Here is a 21,920-nt window from a genome sequence, read left to right as displayed (position 1 = left end):
GCCAGACAGTCAGTCAGTCAGTTGGTTGGCCAGTTGGTCTACGAGACTTTCATTAGAAGCTGCCAGCAAGGAACTCCTTGCCAGCCGGCGAATTGCTCTTCACTTTCGCGTCAGAAATTCGCCATCTGCAGTGAGGCATATTGCACCACATTTGCATCAACAACAACATCCGCTGAAATCACTGTTTGCGGTTGATTCCTTGCACTGCGAATAATAGTATGTCAGTGTCTAGAACAATCTTGGAATAATATTTGAAATATTTTTAATTACCTTCCTACACCCAAAAGAAACTTGATATGAAACGATGATCAATTCGATACTCTGTGGTGTCAATTTTAAAAGAAATTTACCATGCGGATTTATATTTTCTCTAACTTTATTCCAATCTCCAAAAGTAAGACTTTCTCGCAGTGTCGCTCAGTTTTTGCTCTCCGGCTGCCACATGCAAAGTGGCTCCCTTCAGCGACTGCAGTTCCATCCGGCGATATCTTTAATGAAATCTGCATGTTGTGCGCTTTAACAAGCATTCTGCTTGTCTACTCATGTCGCCCTCCCCCGATATCTAAGTGTCTCCATCTGCCGGGCCGAGTGCCATTGCGATCCTTTTGTGCGGGGCAACGGAACGGGGAATACGAATCCCAGATCCCGGATACCGAATAAAAGAACCCAGAGAGGAGAACAGAACTGAACAGAAGAGATTGAGCCTGTGGCTAGATCAGCAACTTAGTTGTGGGGCCGGGCAAATCTTGTTAGCGTAAATATTAACTTGTAAATATGATGATGCCCTCATGGAAATTGTACGAATTGCTGATAAATATCATTAGGTCGCAGCTCTCTTCCCTGCCTTTGTATCTGTATCTGTAGCTGTGTTTGGATTGCATTTCGCCTGGCAATTCTATTAAGATTCTTATCTAAAGTGCTTGTACAACCTATTTGTTGTATTCGGCCCGTACTCACTGAGTGCACTCGTAATTGTTTAGCAAATCAGTGGAGAGTTGAAAGCTGAAAGCATTGCCGGGCCATGATTGTTGCTATTGTTCGGCTGATTACACAGTAGTAACTGACAATTTGCCTTCGATTTTTGTTAGTTTTTTAAGCAGTTAAGCTGCCGGCTACGCCCTCATGCTTATTAAATAATGTCGAAATTGCTGTGCAACTTGGGATTGCAGTTTCAAAAAAAGTTTATCAAAAAATAAAGAAATCCCCTTATATTAAATACATTTCAAATGAAGACTATTAGTTTAAGTTTTGACTCGTTTACCCCTTTCTACTCCCGAGCCATCAGAATTCCAGGCAGACACCACACGCCTTGTGCTCGTAAATAAACTTTCAAGGGAAAAGAACAGAATAGGGCTGAATTGGACCTATGAAATTGAAGCGACTTTCCTCTAGGAAAGCGACCATTCAAAGCCGCAACAAAGACGTGACAAATATCCCAAACGAGCTACTTTAAAGCGTGGGAGTTGCATTCACTCCAAGTTCATGGGAATGAATGCAATGGAAATCAATGGCGCCAGTCTCTACACTTCTCTTCTACTCTGTTTGGTTTGTTACGGGTTGGTTTGGTTTGGTTCGGGGCCACCGTGATAAAGTCACTTAGCTACTCATATTTCAACGAAACGTGCACATCAACTTCCTACTCCCCAGCATAATCCATATGCATACACCGTTTACACCGAAAAAAAGGGTTGTAATTAAATAAAATAACAAGTAAATAAATTAGCATAAATAAAACGTTCCTAAAGTTAGGGTAAAAATAAAATTATCCAAATAATGCACATCCTAACATTAAATTAGTTCAGTTGTTCCAATGTAGTAGTTATGTAGTTCCAATACTTTGTATATCAATTCTTTATTTCTGGGATAAGAATCCCTTTAACTTAATAAATACTTATTATAGTACTAAAAGCTTTACATTCTGAAACTAATTAATACGGTATTCAGATTAGTCATTAGTCAGATTTTCCCACACTGTAGTTGCTGGCCTCCTAATCGAAATCTAGAGCCCTGTGGGGGGTGGTGGATGGGATCGAATCGGATCGGATCGAAAGGGGGACTGGGGTCGTAATTTCCAGCTCTCAACGCCGCCAGCGGGCCAGCAGAGCGACACAGTTGGACACTGTCTGCTCCAGTTTACCGAAAATCGTAGACTTCAATCGTTTTCATGGAGCGGCGCACGCTGCGTATGCGTATTATGTTCGATTTCTGGTTTGACTTGGGAGTTCAATAAACGATTAGATTCTAAGTTGTCGTCGTTGTTGGGTTATTTTTTCCTTCTTTTTTTGTTTTTGTATAGATGTTTTTGGTTGTTGCTTTCTTGGAGGCACATTGCGTGTGCGTCTGCCAAAGTTATCGCGGCTTTTTACACTAAGACGAAGGCTAATATGTCATTTGGTCATTGATACGCGGCAACCGACGTCCGATCGGGAAAGAGTGAGAAGGAGAGGCGAGAGTGAAAGAGACAGAGGGAGATAGAAGGAGAGAGAGGGGGATAGAGCGACGGTGCCACCAAAGCAAAACGCTTACTGTCAGTGTGAGGCGCGTATAATTAATTGCGCCTATCAATATCGCCGCTTGTGTTGTTTTGTCTGCTTTTTTTCTGTTGTCTGCTGTTTTCTGCGTGGCTGCACGCATATATGTGGCCAAAAGTCCGGGACTCCGGCGGTGGCTCCTCAGCTGGCCCCCATGGCCATTGGCAGCAGCTCATTGAGATAAGCCTGTCCGTTTATGCGATTTTCCGTTCGGATTTAGCATAAATCATTCGCCTGCGAAATGTTATGTCAGCGTCTTTTATGCGGTTAACACGAACAGGCGAAAAGGATTTCTTTCTACGGTGTCCAAGCTATTAGAATTATAATTCTTACACGTCTAAAAAGGGAAGTTGTTGAAAGAAATTAGTAATATGTTTTTAGATTTTAAAGCAAGGCGTGAGATAAAATACAAAAATATTTAGAAAAATATAAATTAGTTAAGGTTTCAATGAAAAATGGGTTAAAAATGTAATTCGTTTTGAAAAAATGTTCTTAAAAATAATGAGAAATAAAGCTAGAAGAAGGAACACTCATAAGGAAAAGAAATTTAGCCTGCTTCAACTAAAAACCCAATTTCCAAAAAAAGTTTTATCATAACCCTTTTTTTATAGTTCAGCTCTAAACCATCGCTAATCCTTTAGTTCTTGGTAGTATTTCTTAGTCACTTGCTCAAACAAATAGCGGTTTTACGACCGATTCTGGAACTGAGTCAGAATGTATGTGGACGATCGGTCTATGGGGTGCCAGTCTCCGAGAATTGCCCTAAATGGTCCTCTGCTAAATTTCCGTGTGGGTGAGTGGGAAATACCTTTGGGGCAAACACCGTAAAAAAAACCAATAACAATTATGAGGAGCCGAGATGACAACGCATCGTGGATTGGGTTTTGCGAGTCGTGAGTCATGAGTCATGGCTATGTTGGTAATAAAATACGCCAAACGGATTGCAACTGTATGGCAGCGAAAGTGCAGTGGGTATCTTTAGAATGAAGTCAGCTCAACAAAGGAGTTCGGGGAAACAGTTTTACACTTTTACTCCCCATGAAGCTAAGCAGACCACAAAGTGCATTCGTGGACGAAATAGGGGAGCTGCGGAGGCAAGTGCAATATTTAAACTTAACACAAAGCCTCCAGCTAATTTATGCCTCATTTTTGCCGTTCCCACTGTGTTGTTGCTCCTGCTGCTGTTGTTGTTGTTGTTGTTGGGCTACTGTCTGTTGCATGCAAATGCAAAATGATTGATGTTGCCACATTGGGCTTTTGTTGTTGCTGTTACTGCTGCTGCTGCTGCTCAGGGAAAACAACAGCGAAAAATTCTCTTTGTGCAAAATGTTGGCATTTTGAAGTGCGAGTAATTGCAGCTGCAATAGTTTTTCATGTTGCTGCCGCTGCCTGTTGTTTCTGCTGATGTTGCTGCCGCCTTTGCCTACTTTTGCCTGCTACTTTTGCTTGCTACTTTTGCTGGTCAAGTTGCTCGGCATTTTGGCAATGTAATGTAGAAAACGGCTAAGCAGCCGCAAACTTCCTTTCACAAGACAGCCTCCAAGAAAAATGGGTCTGCCAGTCTGGTGATGGGCACTTGAATGTTTGAAAATTATAGACTGCTCTGCGCCGTCTACATTTCACAGATGTCCAAAAAAGACAGAAAAAAAGCAGAAAAAAGAAACAACAACTGCCTAAATGCCAAGCCAAGAGAATTACTGATGCTAAAAGCAGCCGCAGATAAAACGAATTGAAATGGCTTTTTACTTTGTAACTGAAACATGCTCTCAAAATGTCAAACTCATTCTGCCATTTCTTAATCGCATAAATTTATGATCCTTTTTTTTTTTTAGAAAACTCACAAATTTTTTAAAATATAAAGTTTTTTCAATACAATAGTTTTGATTACGGGACCTAAATCATTTCAATTTTGATAGGCCCAACCTTGATATTCAAGAAATCTCGCTTTATAGCCATAAATCTCTTGCCTTATGCAAAGCAGAAAATAATAATAATACCTTGGCCCAAGGGCCTTCATTGCGAGCAGCAGAAACAAAACAAAACCAAAAACAAGAGAGAACGCTATAGTCGGGTGCCCCGACTATCAGATACCCGTTACTCAGCTAAAGGAAGTGCGAAAGAGATCCGCCGTAACTTTTTAACGAATGGTCCGATTTAAAAACTTTCTTCTACATTTCGATAGGTATTGATAAACACAATAAAACTGCATTTTTAGTTTTCCAAAATATTGAAATTTTTAAAATCGTATATAAGCGATTGTGGGCGTTATAGGGGGTGTGGCACCGTTTTGAAACAAACTTGCGCTGCGTAGGAACTCCTAGAATCTGCATGCAAAATGTCAATCTTCTAGCTTTTATAGTTTCCGAGATCTCAGCGTTCATACAGACAGACAGACAGACAGACAGACAGACAGACAGACAGACAGACAGACAGACGGACAGACAGACGGACAGACGGACATGGCTAGTTCGACTCGGCTAGTGATCCCGATCAAGAATATATATAGTTTATAGGGTCGGAAACGCTTCCTTCTACCTGTTACATACTTTTGCACGAATCTAATATACCCTTTTACTCTACGAGTAACGGGTATAATAAGTAAAAATACGGCTAATTACGAGAGCCAGTTCTCAAGACACCAACACAATCCGGCTTTGGCACTCGGAGAGGCAAGGTAATTACAGGCCGAGCACATGCCACATTATTCTTTTGTGCAATGAGCACGACGTCGTTCCTGAACCCTGAACCCCTGAAGCCCCCTGCCGCTTGAGCCCACTCAGCGGACTTGGCCAAAACTCAGAGACGCCAACGCCGACGACACTTGTGCGCACATTACTGCGCATGTGCAGCGCACACACTGCGCCGAATACTTGGTTCCCGCATAAATGCTGGCAAACTGCCGCTAGCGCTAAACAAGCAAAACATAAAAACCGGTTAAGTTATGAAAAATTATGATTGTCACCGGTTCAGCTCGGCAGGCAGCTCGGGGCCAACAACAATAACAAAAATGTGTAACAATTTTCAGTTAACCCCCTGCATGCATATGAGACTTTTAAGTAACACGCTACAGACTTAAGGCACTAGATAAAATTATTTCTTGATTATTAATTGAAAAAAGTTAGATAATAATGATGAGTAAAATTTTAATAAGGAAGAAACTTCCGAGTTTGCCTGTAAAAATTCTTTAATTAAGGTAATGATTTTTAATAGAAATATGATTTATTTGAGGTACGAACTTGTATTATTATTTATAAAAATATTTAATTAGGAGAAAAAGAAAAAATAATTTGAAAATAAAAATTCTTGTTAACGTTTAGTAATGTAAATGTATAGTAAAATTCAAAATTCGTAAGAGCAATTTCGGGACCTACAAAGTAAGGTATGTTTTACAATGGGTTAAGCATGATCGGCTGCTGTTATTGTTGCTTTGGCTTTGCATTTACGCTAAAAGCCAACACCAAATAGACGACAATTACAATGGCAGCCAGATCGCTGGTACTGAAGTGGAAAAAATAGCAAAACCACATCTAGCTGGTCGGGTATCCATGTATAATTATTTGCCCACGTTTCGCATGTCTTGCCAGACTGACTGTCGTCGTTGTCAGCAGCACCACATCTCCCTAGCACCACAGCACCACCGTAATCATCATTTTAGCATCTAGGTGTGTGTCCACACAAATTGTTGGCATTTTTGCATTTGCCATGTTAGAGTCATAACTTGGCTGCTGCTGGTTTTTCCTCGTCTTATTTCTGTTGTTTTTCGCTTATATTTTGGTTGGAAAATGTGGCCAACATGTGTTGCCAGCAACAGCTGTTGGCAACATGTTGCCGATGCCTCATTTGCCAATTTGTTGCCGCTAATTTAAATAATAATTGCTTGAATTGCATTTCCATTTTTATTTTTATTTCAACTCCCATTTGAATGTCGCATCTTTGAAGTGCAGCCACTGGAGTCAGAGCCCGGGCAATTGTGCGTGCAACATTTCAATTAGGCAATCGGCAACAAAGGGAGGAAAGCCAGCTTAGCACTCCCTTCTTTTCCCAGACAGCTGCGTAAATTGTCATCCGCCATCCGCCGTCAGTGTCAGTTTTAATTAGTTTGTTTACAAGACAAAGACAAAGGCCCAGGCATACCATCATCCATTGCCCCAATCATATCAATTTGGTTTGTCAGTCCTTTAAATGGTTCTGTGAGCCATAAAAATAAAAATTTGTATGCGGTCAGAAATGCACTGGGTTAATTACCAGTCGCCAGACTTTATTTTACTGATTAGAGCGGCCAGAGTCGCTCCACTTATCAGCTGAACGGAAAAATAGTTTCAGCCCCAACTTCTTTGTTTCCACTTTGCATTTCATAAGGCAAATCTTTTAGTGCCTAACATCACTCCTAGCAAATCGCCCACGACTGACTAACTCGCTCGAGTTCCAATTTCAATAGCAAACAATGCGAAAAAATATACAAACCTTCATAAAATTTTATGGCCAGCAAATTGAATGCCGTTTTATGACCAGAAAGGCCCCTTTTGTTGTTCTCTTAGCTATTTCTCATATTTTTTATTTTTCGTATTTTTTGTATTGTGTAGTATCAGCAAACAATAAATGTTAATTAACAGCATTTATGTGCTACGGCCCATTGACACTACTGTCATAAATTTTTGTACAATTTTTCGCCGTTAAAAGTAAAAGAATTCGGCTTGTGTTTGTATTACAATTTGCAATCAAGTGGATTTCGCTGTACCTACCGAATAAGGCAAATAAAACTTAAACAGAGGGGAATTTCAAATTAATGCTACGCAATTTATGAACCTGTTTTTAAGGGTGATGTCAACGCCAGGGAATCGAAATGAATTTGCATAATTTTGGGCATTTTTTTCAGGCCAGAACAAAGAACTCTCCTTCTCGGGGTGCAAAGAAACGTTAAATTATGTAATTTATTTAAATTTAAGTGGAACCGAATGGCCGCCTCTGAATGGTCCTTTGATTAAAACCAACACAGCAGCGCGATGCCTTCAATTTAAGCAGAATTATTGCAAAGCCCGCAAGTGGAGCTTACGAGTGCAATCTTCGGGCGATCAGGGCAAACAAACAGCCCACATTTCTCATTACAAATTGAGTCATTAAACTTATTTATACCCGCTGAAAGGCAGCCGAGATGTTCGGCATCAGAAGCCGCAGCATTCGGCAGTAAAAAAAGAACCACTTCCGCGTTACTGCAACTGCAACTTCCATTTCTGGGTCAAATTCTTTCGCCGAGCTCTGCATATGCATATGGCAAATGTGCAATAGGGAGAGCAGCGACGAGCTCCTCTTATAAGTATCATTTTTTATGGCTTTTCATTACGGCTGCATATATAATTCTTAATAAGAAAGTTCGGAGGAGCCACCGCTGCTGCGTCCCGAGAACACGAGGCATGCCAAAAGTGGAACAAGTTATAAAGTTGTATATTTTAATAGGCCATGGCAAAAATAAATATGAATTTCGGAGAGATATCGTTAACCACATTTTGTGGGTCACCTCCGCTGAACTCTTGATTTCACTTCTTCCCTGGAGTAAGAGAGCCATGGCCATAACCATTTGATTGGCGTGAAAAACATCGCCAGTATGGGGCAACAGGCATCAGGAGCCTGGCATCTCTATGATTTAGTGTGCCGGGGCCACTTGACAATAATTTACGCAAATGGCATAATTCGCTTTATGGGCGCAACATGATGATGACGATAATGATGATCGTGCGGATCCTGCAATGACTGTAACTATGTAGTTAAAGAGGAGTGCTCGACGCGCTTTCAACGCCAACGCTGAAACTGAAATTGAAACGATCGCAGACCCGAGTCTCCAGTCCCGAGTCCCAAGTCCCGACCCTCCAGACCATCGACCATCGCTGTAGATCTAGAGACCCCGCCTAATGAGGCTTTTGTCTGTGGGCCGTTCTCGTTCGCCGTTTGAGTCAGAGTCTACAACTACATGACTCACTCTGATTTTCACTTGCTGGGCCTGGGCGTGCGTTGGTTTTCACTCACAGCCTGGCCAGGGGTATCCGTTCTTGGCTCAGAAGTTTACTATTTGGATTATAAAATAATAAAAAATATTATGCAATTTATCAGAAAAAAATCAATAAAAACAGGAAAGGAAGCTAACTACTAAACATTAATATTGACATAAATGGCATTATGGCGGTTATAAAATATAGTCGTAGAGTAGAAGAGAATACAATAAAAACCAACGGAACTACAATTTCCCATTAAATTTCAGATCGTTCCTCTGAATTCAAATGCAGAAGTATTTAGAAAGAAATATTCCCAGGAGTATAAAGAATTATGTGAAAAAACATCGAAGTTTTATTTTTTCATTTTTTGTTCGATCCTTCCTATGGAAGCTATATGATATAGTTGTCCGATCAGGCTGGTTGCGACTTATATAGATTGAAACGGAAATAAGACTAACAGACGGAAATGGCTAGATCGACTCGTTTAGTGATGCTGATCAAGAACATACATACAAAATATAATCACATCTATTTCTCTAGAATCCTTTAAGGGTATTTCCAATTTCGGTTACCGAATCAGCTCTTTCTTTTCATATACCTATACCTTTTTAATTTCTGCGTGCTGCCTCTTGCCAATCGAATGTTGCATCTGCCAATGACAACAGCAACAACCGCTGCAGCTACAACGGCCTCTACAAGGCGGTGCAGCTTGATAAGCGATGCTTATAAGAAGTGCCGCTTACATGCACAAAAGCCATGCTCGCAGATTGCATTTGCAGCTGGTATGCACGTATACGTTTGCCTGTCCTCTCGAGAAGGAAAAGCCCCCCGAAATCCCCGCGATACCTGCTTTCTTTTAATTGCAATTGCAATCGCAGATACTAACAATTCCACGCACATTCACAATCAGAGCCGATGGATGGGCCCACAGAAGATTGCCAATATAGCCTCACGCCATATCAAAACGTCGAAATCTGAGCGGTGGTGCAGGCGGGCAGCAAGGTGGTGGTGCAGAGCAGCAGCGGTGGTGCCGCCAACCACTTGGAGTATCATCAGAGCGCACGCCTTAGAATTATTGGCGCTAGACATGCAAATAATCCACAGTCTGCCTTCTTTTCCATTGGCCCGTGGCTGCGGCATTCTAACGAGTTTCGTAATCGTCTGGTCGGCATAAATCATAATAGCTTTATTTATGCCGCGACAGTTGTTACAATTCTATCAGCAGACTGCGCTTTTGCCCAAAAACAACAAATTTCGATCAGAAAAAGATCAAATGGAATAAACAAATTGGGTATTGGGAGCACTGATCACTGAGCATTGAGGCGTCCCCAATTTTCAGTCATGCCAAATGTTTTTCCCATCCCATATTTATTGTAAATTGTTTCAGTTTCGTTTTTCATTTTTTTTTCTTTTTTGGGGCAACTGTGTCTAAACAATTGTGAGCTTCAATGGGCCCAGCAGCTGTGTTTGTTTTTTTGCGCGGCGATAGAGACAAGAATGAGTAACGGCCTCAGAGGGTTAACCACATTGCATTACCTAGGCGGCTCACTGGGAACACACAAGGGTTTATGTGGTAACAAATTAACAAAGAATAGAAAAAATGTGATATTAATACTTTAGTTTATTTACTTTATTATTATCAACATAACGTTTTTTTCCCTAATCTAAAAATTAATAACATTTAAATTTGCCTTCTAAAAAACATGTCAATATGATAACTTTACTTTTTACGATGTGAATCCGGTTTCGCAGTATTTCAAATATTTTTCCAAAAGGTTATTTAAAATTTTTCCGAGTGTGTTGAACACCTTGGGGGATTGAGATTTCCAAAATCTCATCAAAGAACCCAGCATTTGTCGCTGTCAAAAGGGGGAGCACGAAAATGTGTCGGGCATGTGGAAAAATCTCTTGTTCATATTTACGTTTGGCACCTCATTATGACGACCCCAAAGCCGCAGACAGACATAAAAAGCCACAAACAGGCAGACAGACATCGCTGGCGACAAGCCCTCCGAAGACCATTCGCCCAATAATTTAGAGAACAATTACGGCTCTTCAAACAGATCGAGGCACTCGGGAAAATGCTTCTAGCGGTACTGCATTGTGGCGATCATTAGTAAACAAAAAAAAGCGGGTGCATTCACCTGCACTGCCTACTGGGTGGGTACTCAAAGTTACTCAGAGAAGCTATTCGACTCCGCTCTGGATGTGGGATGTGGGTCAACTGGCAGATTAGCGGCTCATCGGGTTCAATCGATCGGATCAGCAATCACCCATCGACTGATTGATTGCGCCCAATTATGGCCGGGTCTGCCAGTGATTATATAATAAATCCACTGGCGACTTTGATCGGGCTGTGTAAACAAAACCGTAACGAGTTATCCATGCAGTCAAATGCGAATTCAAATTCGAATCCGATTTTGATATTGATGTGAATTGAATGCATGCGCGATATGTTGTTTATTTTGTTGTAAACATCCGGACGTGCAACAAATTGTTGCATATTGTGCAGGAAGCATCGTGCAGCAAGCTGCCCCGCCATAGGGCGTACATATATTTCAGATTTTTCGGGTGGGTTTTTGTATCTTTTCTTTTTTCGATTTTTATTCGGGAAAAAGCATTTTTCCCGTTTATTTATCAATGAAGTTGCCGGCAGTGCAGACGTCGTCTCTCGATTTCGATTTCGTTTTCGATTCCGCATCTCGTGGCAGTTCATCGATGCCTTGCATTTAATTCATTTTTTAGTGCATTTAATTATTATGTGTGCGACGGCAAAATGTATACAATTTATTGCAAGAGGTGTGGCCAGCACTTTAAATATTATTACCATGCGATTTGTTTTAAAAAGCCTTTGCTTTTTGCCAGCGAAATATAAAATAATTTATGTGTCTGTTGTTTCTTTGCAGGTAAATTATGCAAATATGTTGAACCGTTTTGCCTTTTGCGGTGCAGATCGCGTGCTTAGATACGTGCCCGGTGGTGTGAGTATGAATATATATAGTACACAAATAGGAATCCAGCTGAACGTGCCTAAATGTTGACATTTATTGTCGGTGAGCTACTCGAACAGGGCTGGGCTTCGCTTCGGTTGGTTCATTACTGTTATACTAACAAGATCATTTCGGCGACAAGGTTTGAAAAATAATTGCCAGTCGGATAATTGGGGGTTAGCAAAAATTACGGATATTCTTAATGAGGGAACCAGATAAATCCAAGGCTGTTCCAATTGTCAGCTTGGAAATATTTATGTTTTTTAAATTGTAGGTCACAGTAAAGCGTTTTGTTTGAAGAATAGTAAAATAAATTAATTAGAATAATATTGAAGGAATTCACGAACTATCCTTTTAACTATAAACAAGTCTCTTCCAACTTGCAATTTTTTATTTCGAGTCACCATTATATTTAAGCAGTTAAAACGCCTTTATTACCGTCAACATTGCGCATACGCACCGTGGCGACCCGCATGCCCGACTCAAACGTGCCACCACCTGCTGTTTCGTGCTGCCAAAAGCCCACTCTTTAAAATTCACCCGGCGTCGAAAGTCCTTGACACCTTTCTGTGCATTATTTTAATTACCAAATGCAAACGCGATAAGCAAATTCCAACGGCGCAACAGCCGGGCAATTTGTCATCCTGCTGGCAGCCGAGAGGAGTGCATTTGGGTGAATTGGCTTTGTTTTTGCTTAATATTTATGCTATTTATGCATGTGCGCGCATGCTTAATTACGGCTTCGCTAAAACTGTCACAATCGCTGAGCCCGGCGCATTTGTCAAATTGACAGCAGTTTGCCTGCCGCTCAGAGCTGTGTGCAAAGATTGCGCACTTTTGCGCTTAATCTTTGGTTGAGTTGAGTCTCTTTTTTTGGCGGGAGAGAAGGGAACTTGGACGTTTTTGACGCGCACGCGCAAAGCTTTTCGACTCGCTGAGCGCTGCTTGAATAATGCTCGCTTGGCACGCACCTCAGACAAAATAAAATAAGAGAAAAAAGGAAACCAAAATACACACACTCCCTATAACAAGAAGCGATCATATTTCATGTGTCAATAAACCAGCCAAGCCCCGGTTTTTACTGGCCGCGCTCATTGTTACGCTCTGGGCTAAACTGTAATGATATTTTCATTAACTTGGCCTTTGCCAAAGAGACCCCGACCACGCACGGCCAACAATTGAATTTTTCGATTTGAAGTTCAATCGAAGCAGCTGCAGGTGGGGCGGGCACCTCGATCGCAAACTAATCGCATTGAGTACTGAGTGCTGAGTGGCTATCGGAAAGCGTCAATAATGCCGCCAATTATTGCCGCGGCAAACATTTTGCCAAGTCGAGTATTTGCACAAGGCGTCCTTGTCCTTGTCCCTGAAACTGGAACTCGAATCGAGAAATCAAAACGCTGCCGGGCGCATTTCGGGTTTTGAAAATCAAGCAGGCTGTATGGTGAATTAGATTTTTTATTTACAATCTAGAAAATAGTGGGGGAATACAAAGATCATAATATAAAGATCTGAACATGATCATTTGTTTATAAGGTCAGTTTGAGACTAAATAATTTTCGTATTATTTAAAGAAATATTTGAAAAATTCACTAATCCTAAATCATTATACCATCATTTAATTATTACGCCTAAAAAATATTAAGAGCCCCAGTGGGCAAGGACCCAGTTCCCTAGCATTTATCCAGCATGTTTGTTTAATTTTTGACAAACTTATTATGCACTCAGCGGGATATACAAATAGGCAACCAAGTTAATTTCAATAAAAAGCCATCACTTCACTCCGGCCTGCGTTTTGTGGCCTTTGGCATCGCCTGTCAGCGGAGTCTGTCAGTCAGCCAAGTTAGTGGGGTGGCAGGAGTCGGATGGCCGGAGTGGGAGTGGGAGGAGAGAAGCCGCCCAAAAAGAGGCAAGATGCAAACGCATTGGCCATGTTACCGTTGCCCATCGGCTGACTCATGACGCGACCACGGCCCGCTGTCATTTTAGCCATTTGCGATGTCAGTCGTTAGCCATATACGCCACATACGAGCGAATGCGAGTGCATACAAAAGGATTTGTCCGTCGTGGCCAAAGGCGCTTTGATTAATTGCCGACTTAGAGGGAACCGAAAAAAAAGACAGAAAAAAGGAAAAAGGATGCCGGGCCATTCTCGTTAGGCCAAGCCAAAACTGAAAACTTAAAACTGAAACCGATGCCAAAGCCAAAAGCTGACGTGTGGCGTTGGCGTGAATCACTTGAGCCAAAAGGTCAGGCCAACAAGGTTGAAGAAATGCAAACTGCTGAAATTAATTGCCAAGTTTGTCTGGGAAATGCGGAAATTAATTGGACGAACCGAACGAACGACAAACTTCGTGGCGCTACAAATTGGCAACAAATTCGGCTGGAAGCAGTGCGCACTGGCCAAATAATAAATGGCCAAGTGGTAGGCAAAAAAAATGCCGAAAAACAAAGAGTTTAGCTTCTGCGCATTTTTGCGTGAAGAGGCTAAAAACAGTCAAAAGACAAAGCGGAGAAAGAGAGTCATTACCACGCATTGCAGTCTGGCAATAGGGGGTTAAAAGGTTAATGGGCAACATTAATAGACTCCGTACGAGGCAATCGGGCTGACCGGTTGGCACTAGCTCTATCTTTAGCCCCAGCTTTGGATGCACATCGAAAAACATCGACTGCGATGCCATACTAATTTCCTAATGCACCCAAAAAAATATTGACATGAAACGATGATCAATGTATGATATGTGGCATATAAATTTTATACGCTACAAGTGTAAACAAAGTGTTCTGAAAAGACCAGTTTGAATTTCAAATGTGTTTCAATTTTAAAAATTAATTCATTTTTTTTGCTTTTGTGTAAGCAAAAAAAGCACCCTATGAAGATCTTAAAAATTATAAAAAATTTAGTTGAACTTATTTAAATATCAAATTATTTCCGACGCTTGTTAGATTTAAAATGGGGAAAAAACTTTTAAAACGTGTAGGAATTTTATTTTCATGATGTTTACGAACTTTGAATTGTGAAGTATCTAATTCAAGCAAATAAAGTTATTTTCGGATAATGAAAACCATTAAATGTACCCAAAATGGCTTCAAAAACTAAGCTAAAGGATATCTATTTTCTCCCAGTGGATCTCTATCTTCGGTTGGCAAAGCCATCGGCAGAGCGCTAATGTCGCCTTGATTGCCTGGCCCTGGGCCGAAAACTTTCCTCCGATCTTGGGCTCGGGCATCAAAACGAATGCGTATTTAAATCCATCGAATGTGCTGCTTCACAGCAATCGGCGACGAAAAGCGAAACTTTCCCACTCCAATGGCTGGTAATGCACTTATGAGAAGCCATGCCATAGACAATTGCGGCAATTTGTATGCACTCTGCCGATTGCCCGTGCATATGATTGACTTATTGATTGGCTGATTGATCGATTGCCAGCCGGCTCAATGGCTCGCTGGCCCCTGCTAAAGTGACGGACTGGCTGACATTAAGCCTCGGCCGGGCCTCAATTAGCTAAGCTGGCAGTCGCCAGCGGTCAGTACCACATATATAACTAGATTCATATACATATAGTCGCCGGTTCAGAGAACTCGGGCTACCGTTATGCGGCACTACCTATATATAGCTCGGTTTGGCCGAATGCTAATTATAAGTACGCCAAATCAGGGGTCTAGACTTCATAAATAAATCGCCAATCGAACCGACTACGTGCCACGCATGCGCATATGGATTTATTTATATATCGCGGGGCGAGTTAATGCATTGGCAAATATTTACGATGTCAAATGCATTGAAATTGCAATGCAAATGTGCAAAAATTTTGTGTTTATTCGCCGGGCTGTTGATGCCCATAAATCACGAGTTAAACATGCGAGAAAATCGCCCCAGAAGCCGAGAAATGTTGGCTGTTTTGTTTCGGTTTTGTGAGCTGTTTCTCAGTCTTTGTTGTGGATTACAAAAATAGTCGGGGCGGGATACAACAGCCTACCTACTTAACTTTTAATTTATGCACAAGTCTGGATTTAGTAGCTTTTCAATATTAATTTCATACTCCAAAAGAGCACGGCATGTGCAAGCCCATAAATCACAATAACACAAATAAAGCATGGTTTATATCCACGCCGCATTCGGATTTATTACGCAGATGAGAAAAAAAGGGGCAACAGCCAGAGTCATCGCTGTGGCATATTTTAAATTTATGTTTTCCGATGTCGTTCGTCGTTTTACGATCGTTTTTTATACACACATATGTGTGCCCCGGATTACTGCATCAGGGGTATATTAGCTTGGAGATAAGGGATCACGAAAAAGTGGGGATCATTGGGCTATCTCTCAAATCATCTCTCAACTTTTTCCAAGATAAAGGGTATTTCTCGACTACACCTGATCTTCAGTCCATATGATTTACTCCTAATGCAACATATCCCACTGGTTTAATGGCCCGAAACATATTTGACAAATCGTTGGTAGCCCAGATGCTGGCAGCTTCTTTTATACTTTCCATGGAAATTAATGCGATGCCCCAAGCTCAGGGAAAAAAGTATGATATAAATATTAGATATGAGCAAAGCTTTTCAAAAATTTAGCAGTTTATTACTTAGACTTAAAAAATTATCCCTTCCTTGTCTATTAAAACCAAAAAAATAGGGCTGAACAGTGAGAGAAATTTAACTAGGGGCCTGACCCGTTAGGGGGGCTTAATTGTATGACGTCGGACGTCAGCGACGCGGACAGCTCCTACGATTTGGCAACAAATCCTATTAGAGCTGCCCGAAAAGTGCCCGCGGCCAGGGGCTTTGGCAAACACACAAATTTAATAAATAAAATAAAATGGAAAATAATCATAAATACAAAGAGCGCGCAGCTGTGCCACAAGCCGCCACAAAAGCCGTCCGTAAGTGGCAAAGATCAAGCCAAGTTGCGGTCCCAGGCTTAAAAATGGGGAAAAAAATAGATAAAAAAAAAAACCAAGTGGCGAGCCTGGCTTTTTGGCGAGGGCGTGTGTAATTTGACATCTTCATGAAATAATTAAAATTATTTATTGTTAATTTATTTTCACTCGGCCGCAACAATAGATAAAGTGAAAGATAAGCGGCGTGTGTGTGCATTAGACAATTGAAATTAATTTGCCAAACGTTTGACAGGCCCGGCCACGCCCCCCTCAAAAAGGGGCGACGCTTTTGCGGCAATGTGGTGAAAGGAAAGGAATTTCCGAGGCAAACTTTCACGGCGAAAAGCTTTTAGCCGGGGCCAGCGCAGAAGGTCAACGCCGCTGGCCAATAAGGTAGCAGTTAGTCGAGTTCGCAACCAGCCCAAATGCAAATGCCTTCTGCGCAGGCTCACCGAGAGAAAATTTTAGAGCAAAGTATTTTAGAAAATCCAAGAAAATAAATAGATCATAACTTAATTTGACAATATTTTATTGCAGGCTTCAAAAATAATAAGATTTTAAAAAGTATTAAAACTTTAAATAGAATAATATAGAAAAATATACAAGTATATATTGGGTAATATAAATACTCAAAAAAAATTGTGGCTGTCCTAGAGAATAAATATATATTTTATATAAAAGTTATCTTAAGGTTTTGTAAAAAATGTTAAGGTTATTCCCTTTGAACAAATATCTTAAAACCTCTCTGCAATTTTTGGTCAGTTTTTTTAGAACTTAATATTAATATAGAACGTAATCATTATTCTCAGTGTGCTGGCTGCCACAACAAATTAATCAGCGTGTGGCTGGCTAGCTGCACTTCGGTGGGCGGCAAACGGCACTTGGGAACTCTGGGATCTGTGAGATCTGCAAGATTTTGGCTACCTGCTGTCGAGTTGCCCTGCGGCCAAATATCGCGAATGCAGCGAATGCAATTAAATGCAGTTTGCAGCTTGCTGCTCCGCACGGGCAGTTAATCATGCATCGACAGCCGGCTTTCTGCCGGCAAAACAGCAGCTCAACATTTTGGCGGTCACTTAGAAGTGGTGCCCGTGGAAAGTGTTGCGCAAAAAGCGGCTGGCAATTAAAACACGTTGTGGCTTTGCTTTTGGCTGGCTATATTGGATGTGGATGTGGATGTGGTTGTGGATGTGGCTCCTGCTGCCATGACGCACAGATGGCGTTGCTGGCCAAGAGTCCACACTGTGATGTGCGCAGCGAATCGGCTTTCAACGGATCTCCAGCTCCAGCTCCAATCCACTCCATTCCATTCAGCGGCAGGAATGAGGAAACGTTTTGGTGAAAAGCTGAGACGCGTTGAGAAATGTGGTTAATTGATTTTCGCTTTTGTGTGTAATTAATTTATGGTTTCCTTTCCGATTCACTTGCAGAATCGCAGCGATTATTGTTTATATTAAATTCAGGTGTGTCACTGAGTTTCAGTAGGGTGAATTTTTTGTTGAATTTAAGCAGTTTTAACAATATTGAAAACAATTTATAGCTTCTGTTGTTTTTGACATAATATTTCAAAGTTTCGAATTAAATTCAATAAAAATCGGACTACTACATCATATAGCTGCCATAGGAACGACCAGAGAATTAATTAGAACATAACAGGGAAAATTTAGCTTAGTTGATCACATTCTCTTCTACTTTGGACTTCTGAATATATAGCTGTCATTTAAACTTGGCGAACCTAGCTAACTTTCTTGAAATATTTGATCATTTCCTATAAGAAAAAATTGAAGATCACAAAAATGAATTTCACATCTACATATATGCCATAAAAAGATTTCCAGAATCTATTAAATCAAAATCTATTGCAAGTACTACTCAGAAAAACAATTTTCTAGAATAAGTTCCAAAACTTTTTACTTCAGTTAACATTTCTATATTTTTATTATTATTTATTAATTTAATTTATCAAATCTATTTTCGTTCTATTCCCTTTCAGAATCACCCTGCATGGCTATACGACAATGTCCAATGCTCGCGAGCTGGCATTGATCGAGAAATGGGCTGACATTGCTACGCCGGCGACGCCGAATCGGCCGACATTATCGCCAACATCGCCGCCAGCGCTCCATCGATCCATCGTGAAGTTCTGCTGCTGCCCGCAGCGAAGGCGCTACAATCTCAAGCAGGCCAAGAGCAACAACAGCAACAAGTCGACAGTGAACACGCTGCATGCCAGAAATATATTCGTCGATAGCGATTTCAGCTATATTGATGATGTGCCGCGGCGACGCCAAGATTGCCACAACGATTACGACGATTGCAACTACGACTGTGGCGGCGATAAAGCAGATGATGAGGCCAATGATATCGCTGCTGGTCCAAGAGACGACGGAAATGTGGCGCTGATATTAATGAATCAACGAAATCTGGCCGAACAATGGCGGCAGGACAACAAAGGCAACCAAGTAACAGCAGCAGCAGCAACTAAAACTTGCGCTGTCACAAAGAGCCCGCAAAGTGGCAATGAGCAACAGCAACACCAGCAGCAGCAGCAGCAACGACAACCAACCCAAAGACTAAGCAATAGCTTGCAACAGCAACAGCAACACCAACACCAACAATTGCAACAGCAACAGCAACATAGCAATAAGGAAAATACACTAAGCTACGACAACAACAACAAGCCGCACTGTAATTATTGTAAATTACCCGACACCGCCGAGCCCCAAACGAATAGCAATAGCAACTCGAAAATTGATTCACCGAAGTCGTCGCAGAATAAAATGACAATTACGACAGCAACAGAAACAGCAACGGCAACGGCGGCAACAGCAACAACAGCGACTAGCGAGTGTGGGCTGCCAGCAGCAACAACAGAAACAGCGACAGCAGCAACAGCAACATCAGAAGAGTTTGTGGGTGCTGCCACAGAAGTGCTGTGCAGCGATAAAGCAACATTGACAGCGGCAACAGCAACAGCAACGGCAACACCAGCAACACCTAAGCCCCGCATTGCAGCGCGTCCGACCACGCCCAGCCGCCTTAAGACTGTGATCAAAACGACAATGGTGAAGCGAAGTCCTAGCCATGACTCAACGGCAACACATATGTTGCTGCCAAACAGCTGCAACGGCAGCAACAACAGCAACGGCAACAGCAGCAACATTGGCACTCATGACGAACCAAGACGTTCGGTTAGGGAGCGCATCGCCGCCTTTGCGGCAGGAAATGGTAAGTTTCCCTCAGTTCGCCCGCTTAATCAGCTTTGGCAACTAAGTCGCATTGTCGCCGGGGCGGAAATGTTGCATACACACAGTAACAGCAACAACAAAATCGCGTTGTGGGAAATATCGGACTGGGCTAGGCTCACACTCATTAGGCTAGTTAATAGCCGCAGTTATTGTTATTAATTAATAGAAACCAGGCTTCTGCTAGGGGAAAAAGAAAATGATTAACTGTGTGATCATAAAATGAGCTAAACATTAAACCATAAAATATATGAAGCATATTAAAAATATATAGGGGAGCGTAAAGTAGAACGGTCTTGGGTTCTAATCTTATTTTCAGACCCGTTTTTAGTTAAAATTTAAAAGGAAACTTGATTTCTGGATCGTCTTTGCTACAGATGTTTTAATGTTTTTACAAGCATTTTAAGTGCTTTATTGATCCCTTTGGGGCAGCCAAGTCAACGAAGGTCAACGAGAACCGAGAGCCAGCTCAAATCCTCGTCATTTCCTGTTTTTGAATGCTCACAAGATATACGTGTTTGGCGATGCCAGCGATAAGACATAAATGCCAGAAAATTGAATTGCATTTCAGAGAATGAATCTTAAGTATCTGAATCACGTCCAATTATTTGCGAAATTCAGTGAAACCAATTAAGAGCAATTAAATGCATTATTAAAAAAACCTGATGAACAACAAAAAATTAAAGAAAAATATTGACATGTAAGGGAAATTTATAGAAACTCGAACCAGCTGCTTAGGGCGTGCGCATAACTTTTTTGTTACTTTTCCTTTATATTGTTCCGACTGTAAAAACTGCATGAATTATGCATGACGCAGGGCCTTTGGGTTTCCGTTAACATGACACACTCACATGGGCACACACCTTTGGCATTTAATATAAAGAGTCGAATCTATTACAAATCAATTAAATGCCGCAATGTTTAATAAAAAGCCACTTAAGGCGGCATTAAAAACTTCCCCGGCAACTGTCTACCGCCATTGTGGGCATCAATAATGCACAAAATATTTATTATAAATGCGTCTGCATAGGACTGGCAATTGGGAAAGTCGTAAAAGTCGAACGATTGCCGCTTGGGTGCAGCTCGAAAACGCGAACGCACTTGCAGGCGGCCCGAAAAACGCAGAAAGAAAAACACTCCCCGGTCAGCTTTGTCACCAGCCGTAAAGTGCACTCCATTTGATTTCAGCCACGCCCCATCGCCTGCAGTTTTGCACACGAAAAGTCTGAGTAAAAAATGAAATAAAAATAAAAAACAACAACGACAGCGACAAAAGGCGCAACAGGAAACACGTACATACGGCAATCGACGTCATGAGTGCGTATTATATCATTTTGATAGGCAAATGAGGCTTGAAAGCCGCCAGAGCCAGTCGTTCCCAAAGACCCGAGCCCCAGGCTCCCAACTCCGAGCCCTGCCCTTAGTCGACTTTAAAAGAGAGATGCCGAGAATGTAAATACCCTTTTAGGATGATCCTTAGAAATCATAAAATAAATATCTTTTATAAACTATCCCAAGAACCTAGTTATCCTACACATTACTTGGAAACTTTTTATTCGCTTAAAATGGTAAAAATAAAATATTTGTCAGTAATTTCTATTAAGAACTCATAGGGTTTCTAAGATATTTTTCCCCTGACTTTCTAATGGTGAAAACCCTTTAGAAAGGGTATGGAAATGGATCCAGAGAATAATCCGCAGACCGGCGGCGTCTCAGGGCGCCTGTGATCTGTGCTGATCGGCATGACGAAGACGTTGTCCCAACCCGACACACGTCAGTTCGGAGTTTTTCGCATCTGGATTCTGGATACTGGATTGCAGTTTCTGGTGTGCTGGAGTCGCTTCTTGCTCATCGCCCGCTAATCGCGTGTCCAAGTGTCCGAGTGCTCGCTGGTGCATTTTTGCCGGGCTGACAGCTTCTGCTGTGCTTATTTCATTTTACTTATTTACTCACTCTTACTCATTCTGCGCCAGTCAGACAGTCGGCCAGTCGAGATGAAATGCATTGAGGTAGGTCCCTCGGCTGGAGGGGAACAACAACTGCATAAACTGCACCAACTGCAGGCAAATATTGACCAGTCCCGGACGCTCCATGAGTGTGTTTCACAAGCATCTGGCTTGTACTTTTGCATTGTTTTCAATTAGGCACAGAGTGACACCTCCGCAAACGCCTCTCCCCCGCTTGGCCATCGCCGATCGGCAATTAATCACGTTGAAGTGACCTCAGTCAGCGAATCAATCAGCAGCCGCAAAATAAAAAAAAATATAATAAAATCCACACACAC

General features: G+C 41.6%; 1 protein-coding gene across 4 annotated transcripts in view; it reads left to right on the top strand.

The window, feature by feature from the left end:
- The window catches only part of cv-c (crossveinless c), a 96,535-nt gene that overhangs the window by 32,421 nt on the left and 42,194 nt on the right, over window positions 1-21,920 (top strand). For 3 of the 4 annotated variants that reach the window (XM_017147009.3, XM_017147008.3, XM_070216730.1), the window contains exon 4: window positions 18,385-19,619. In XM_017147009.3, coding sequence (XP_017002498.2) covers window positions 18,410-19,619 — 1,210 coding nt within the window. In that variant the 5' untranslated portion in view covers window positions 18,385-18,409. Of the gene's footprint in view, window positions 1-11,478; window positions 11,500-18,384; window positions 19,620-21,920 lie in introns of those variants that run through there. The other variant, XM_017147010.3, reaches the window with a different exon arrangement.

This window comes from Drosophila takahashii, chromosome 3R (assembly GCF_030179915.1).
Source record: "Drosophila takahashii strain IR98-3 E-12201 chromosome 3R, DtakHiC1v2, whole genome shotgun sequence".
NCBI lineage: Eukaryota > Metazoa > Arthropoda > Insecta > Diptera > Drosophilidae > Drosophila > Drosophila takahashii.
Note: the sequence above shows the minus strand (reverse complement) of the source record. Positions and strands in the feature narration are given on the sequence as shown.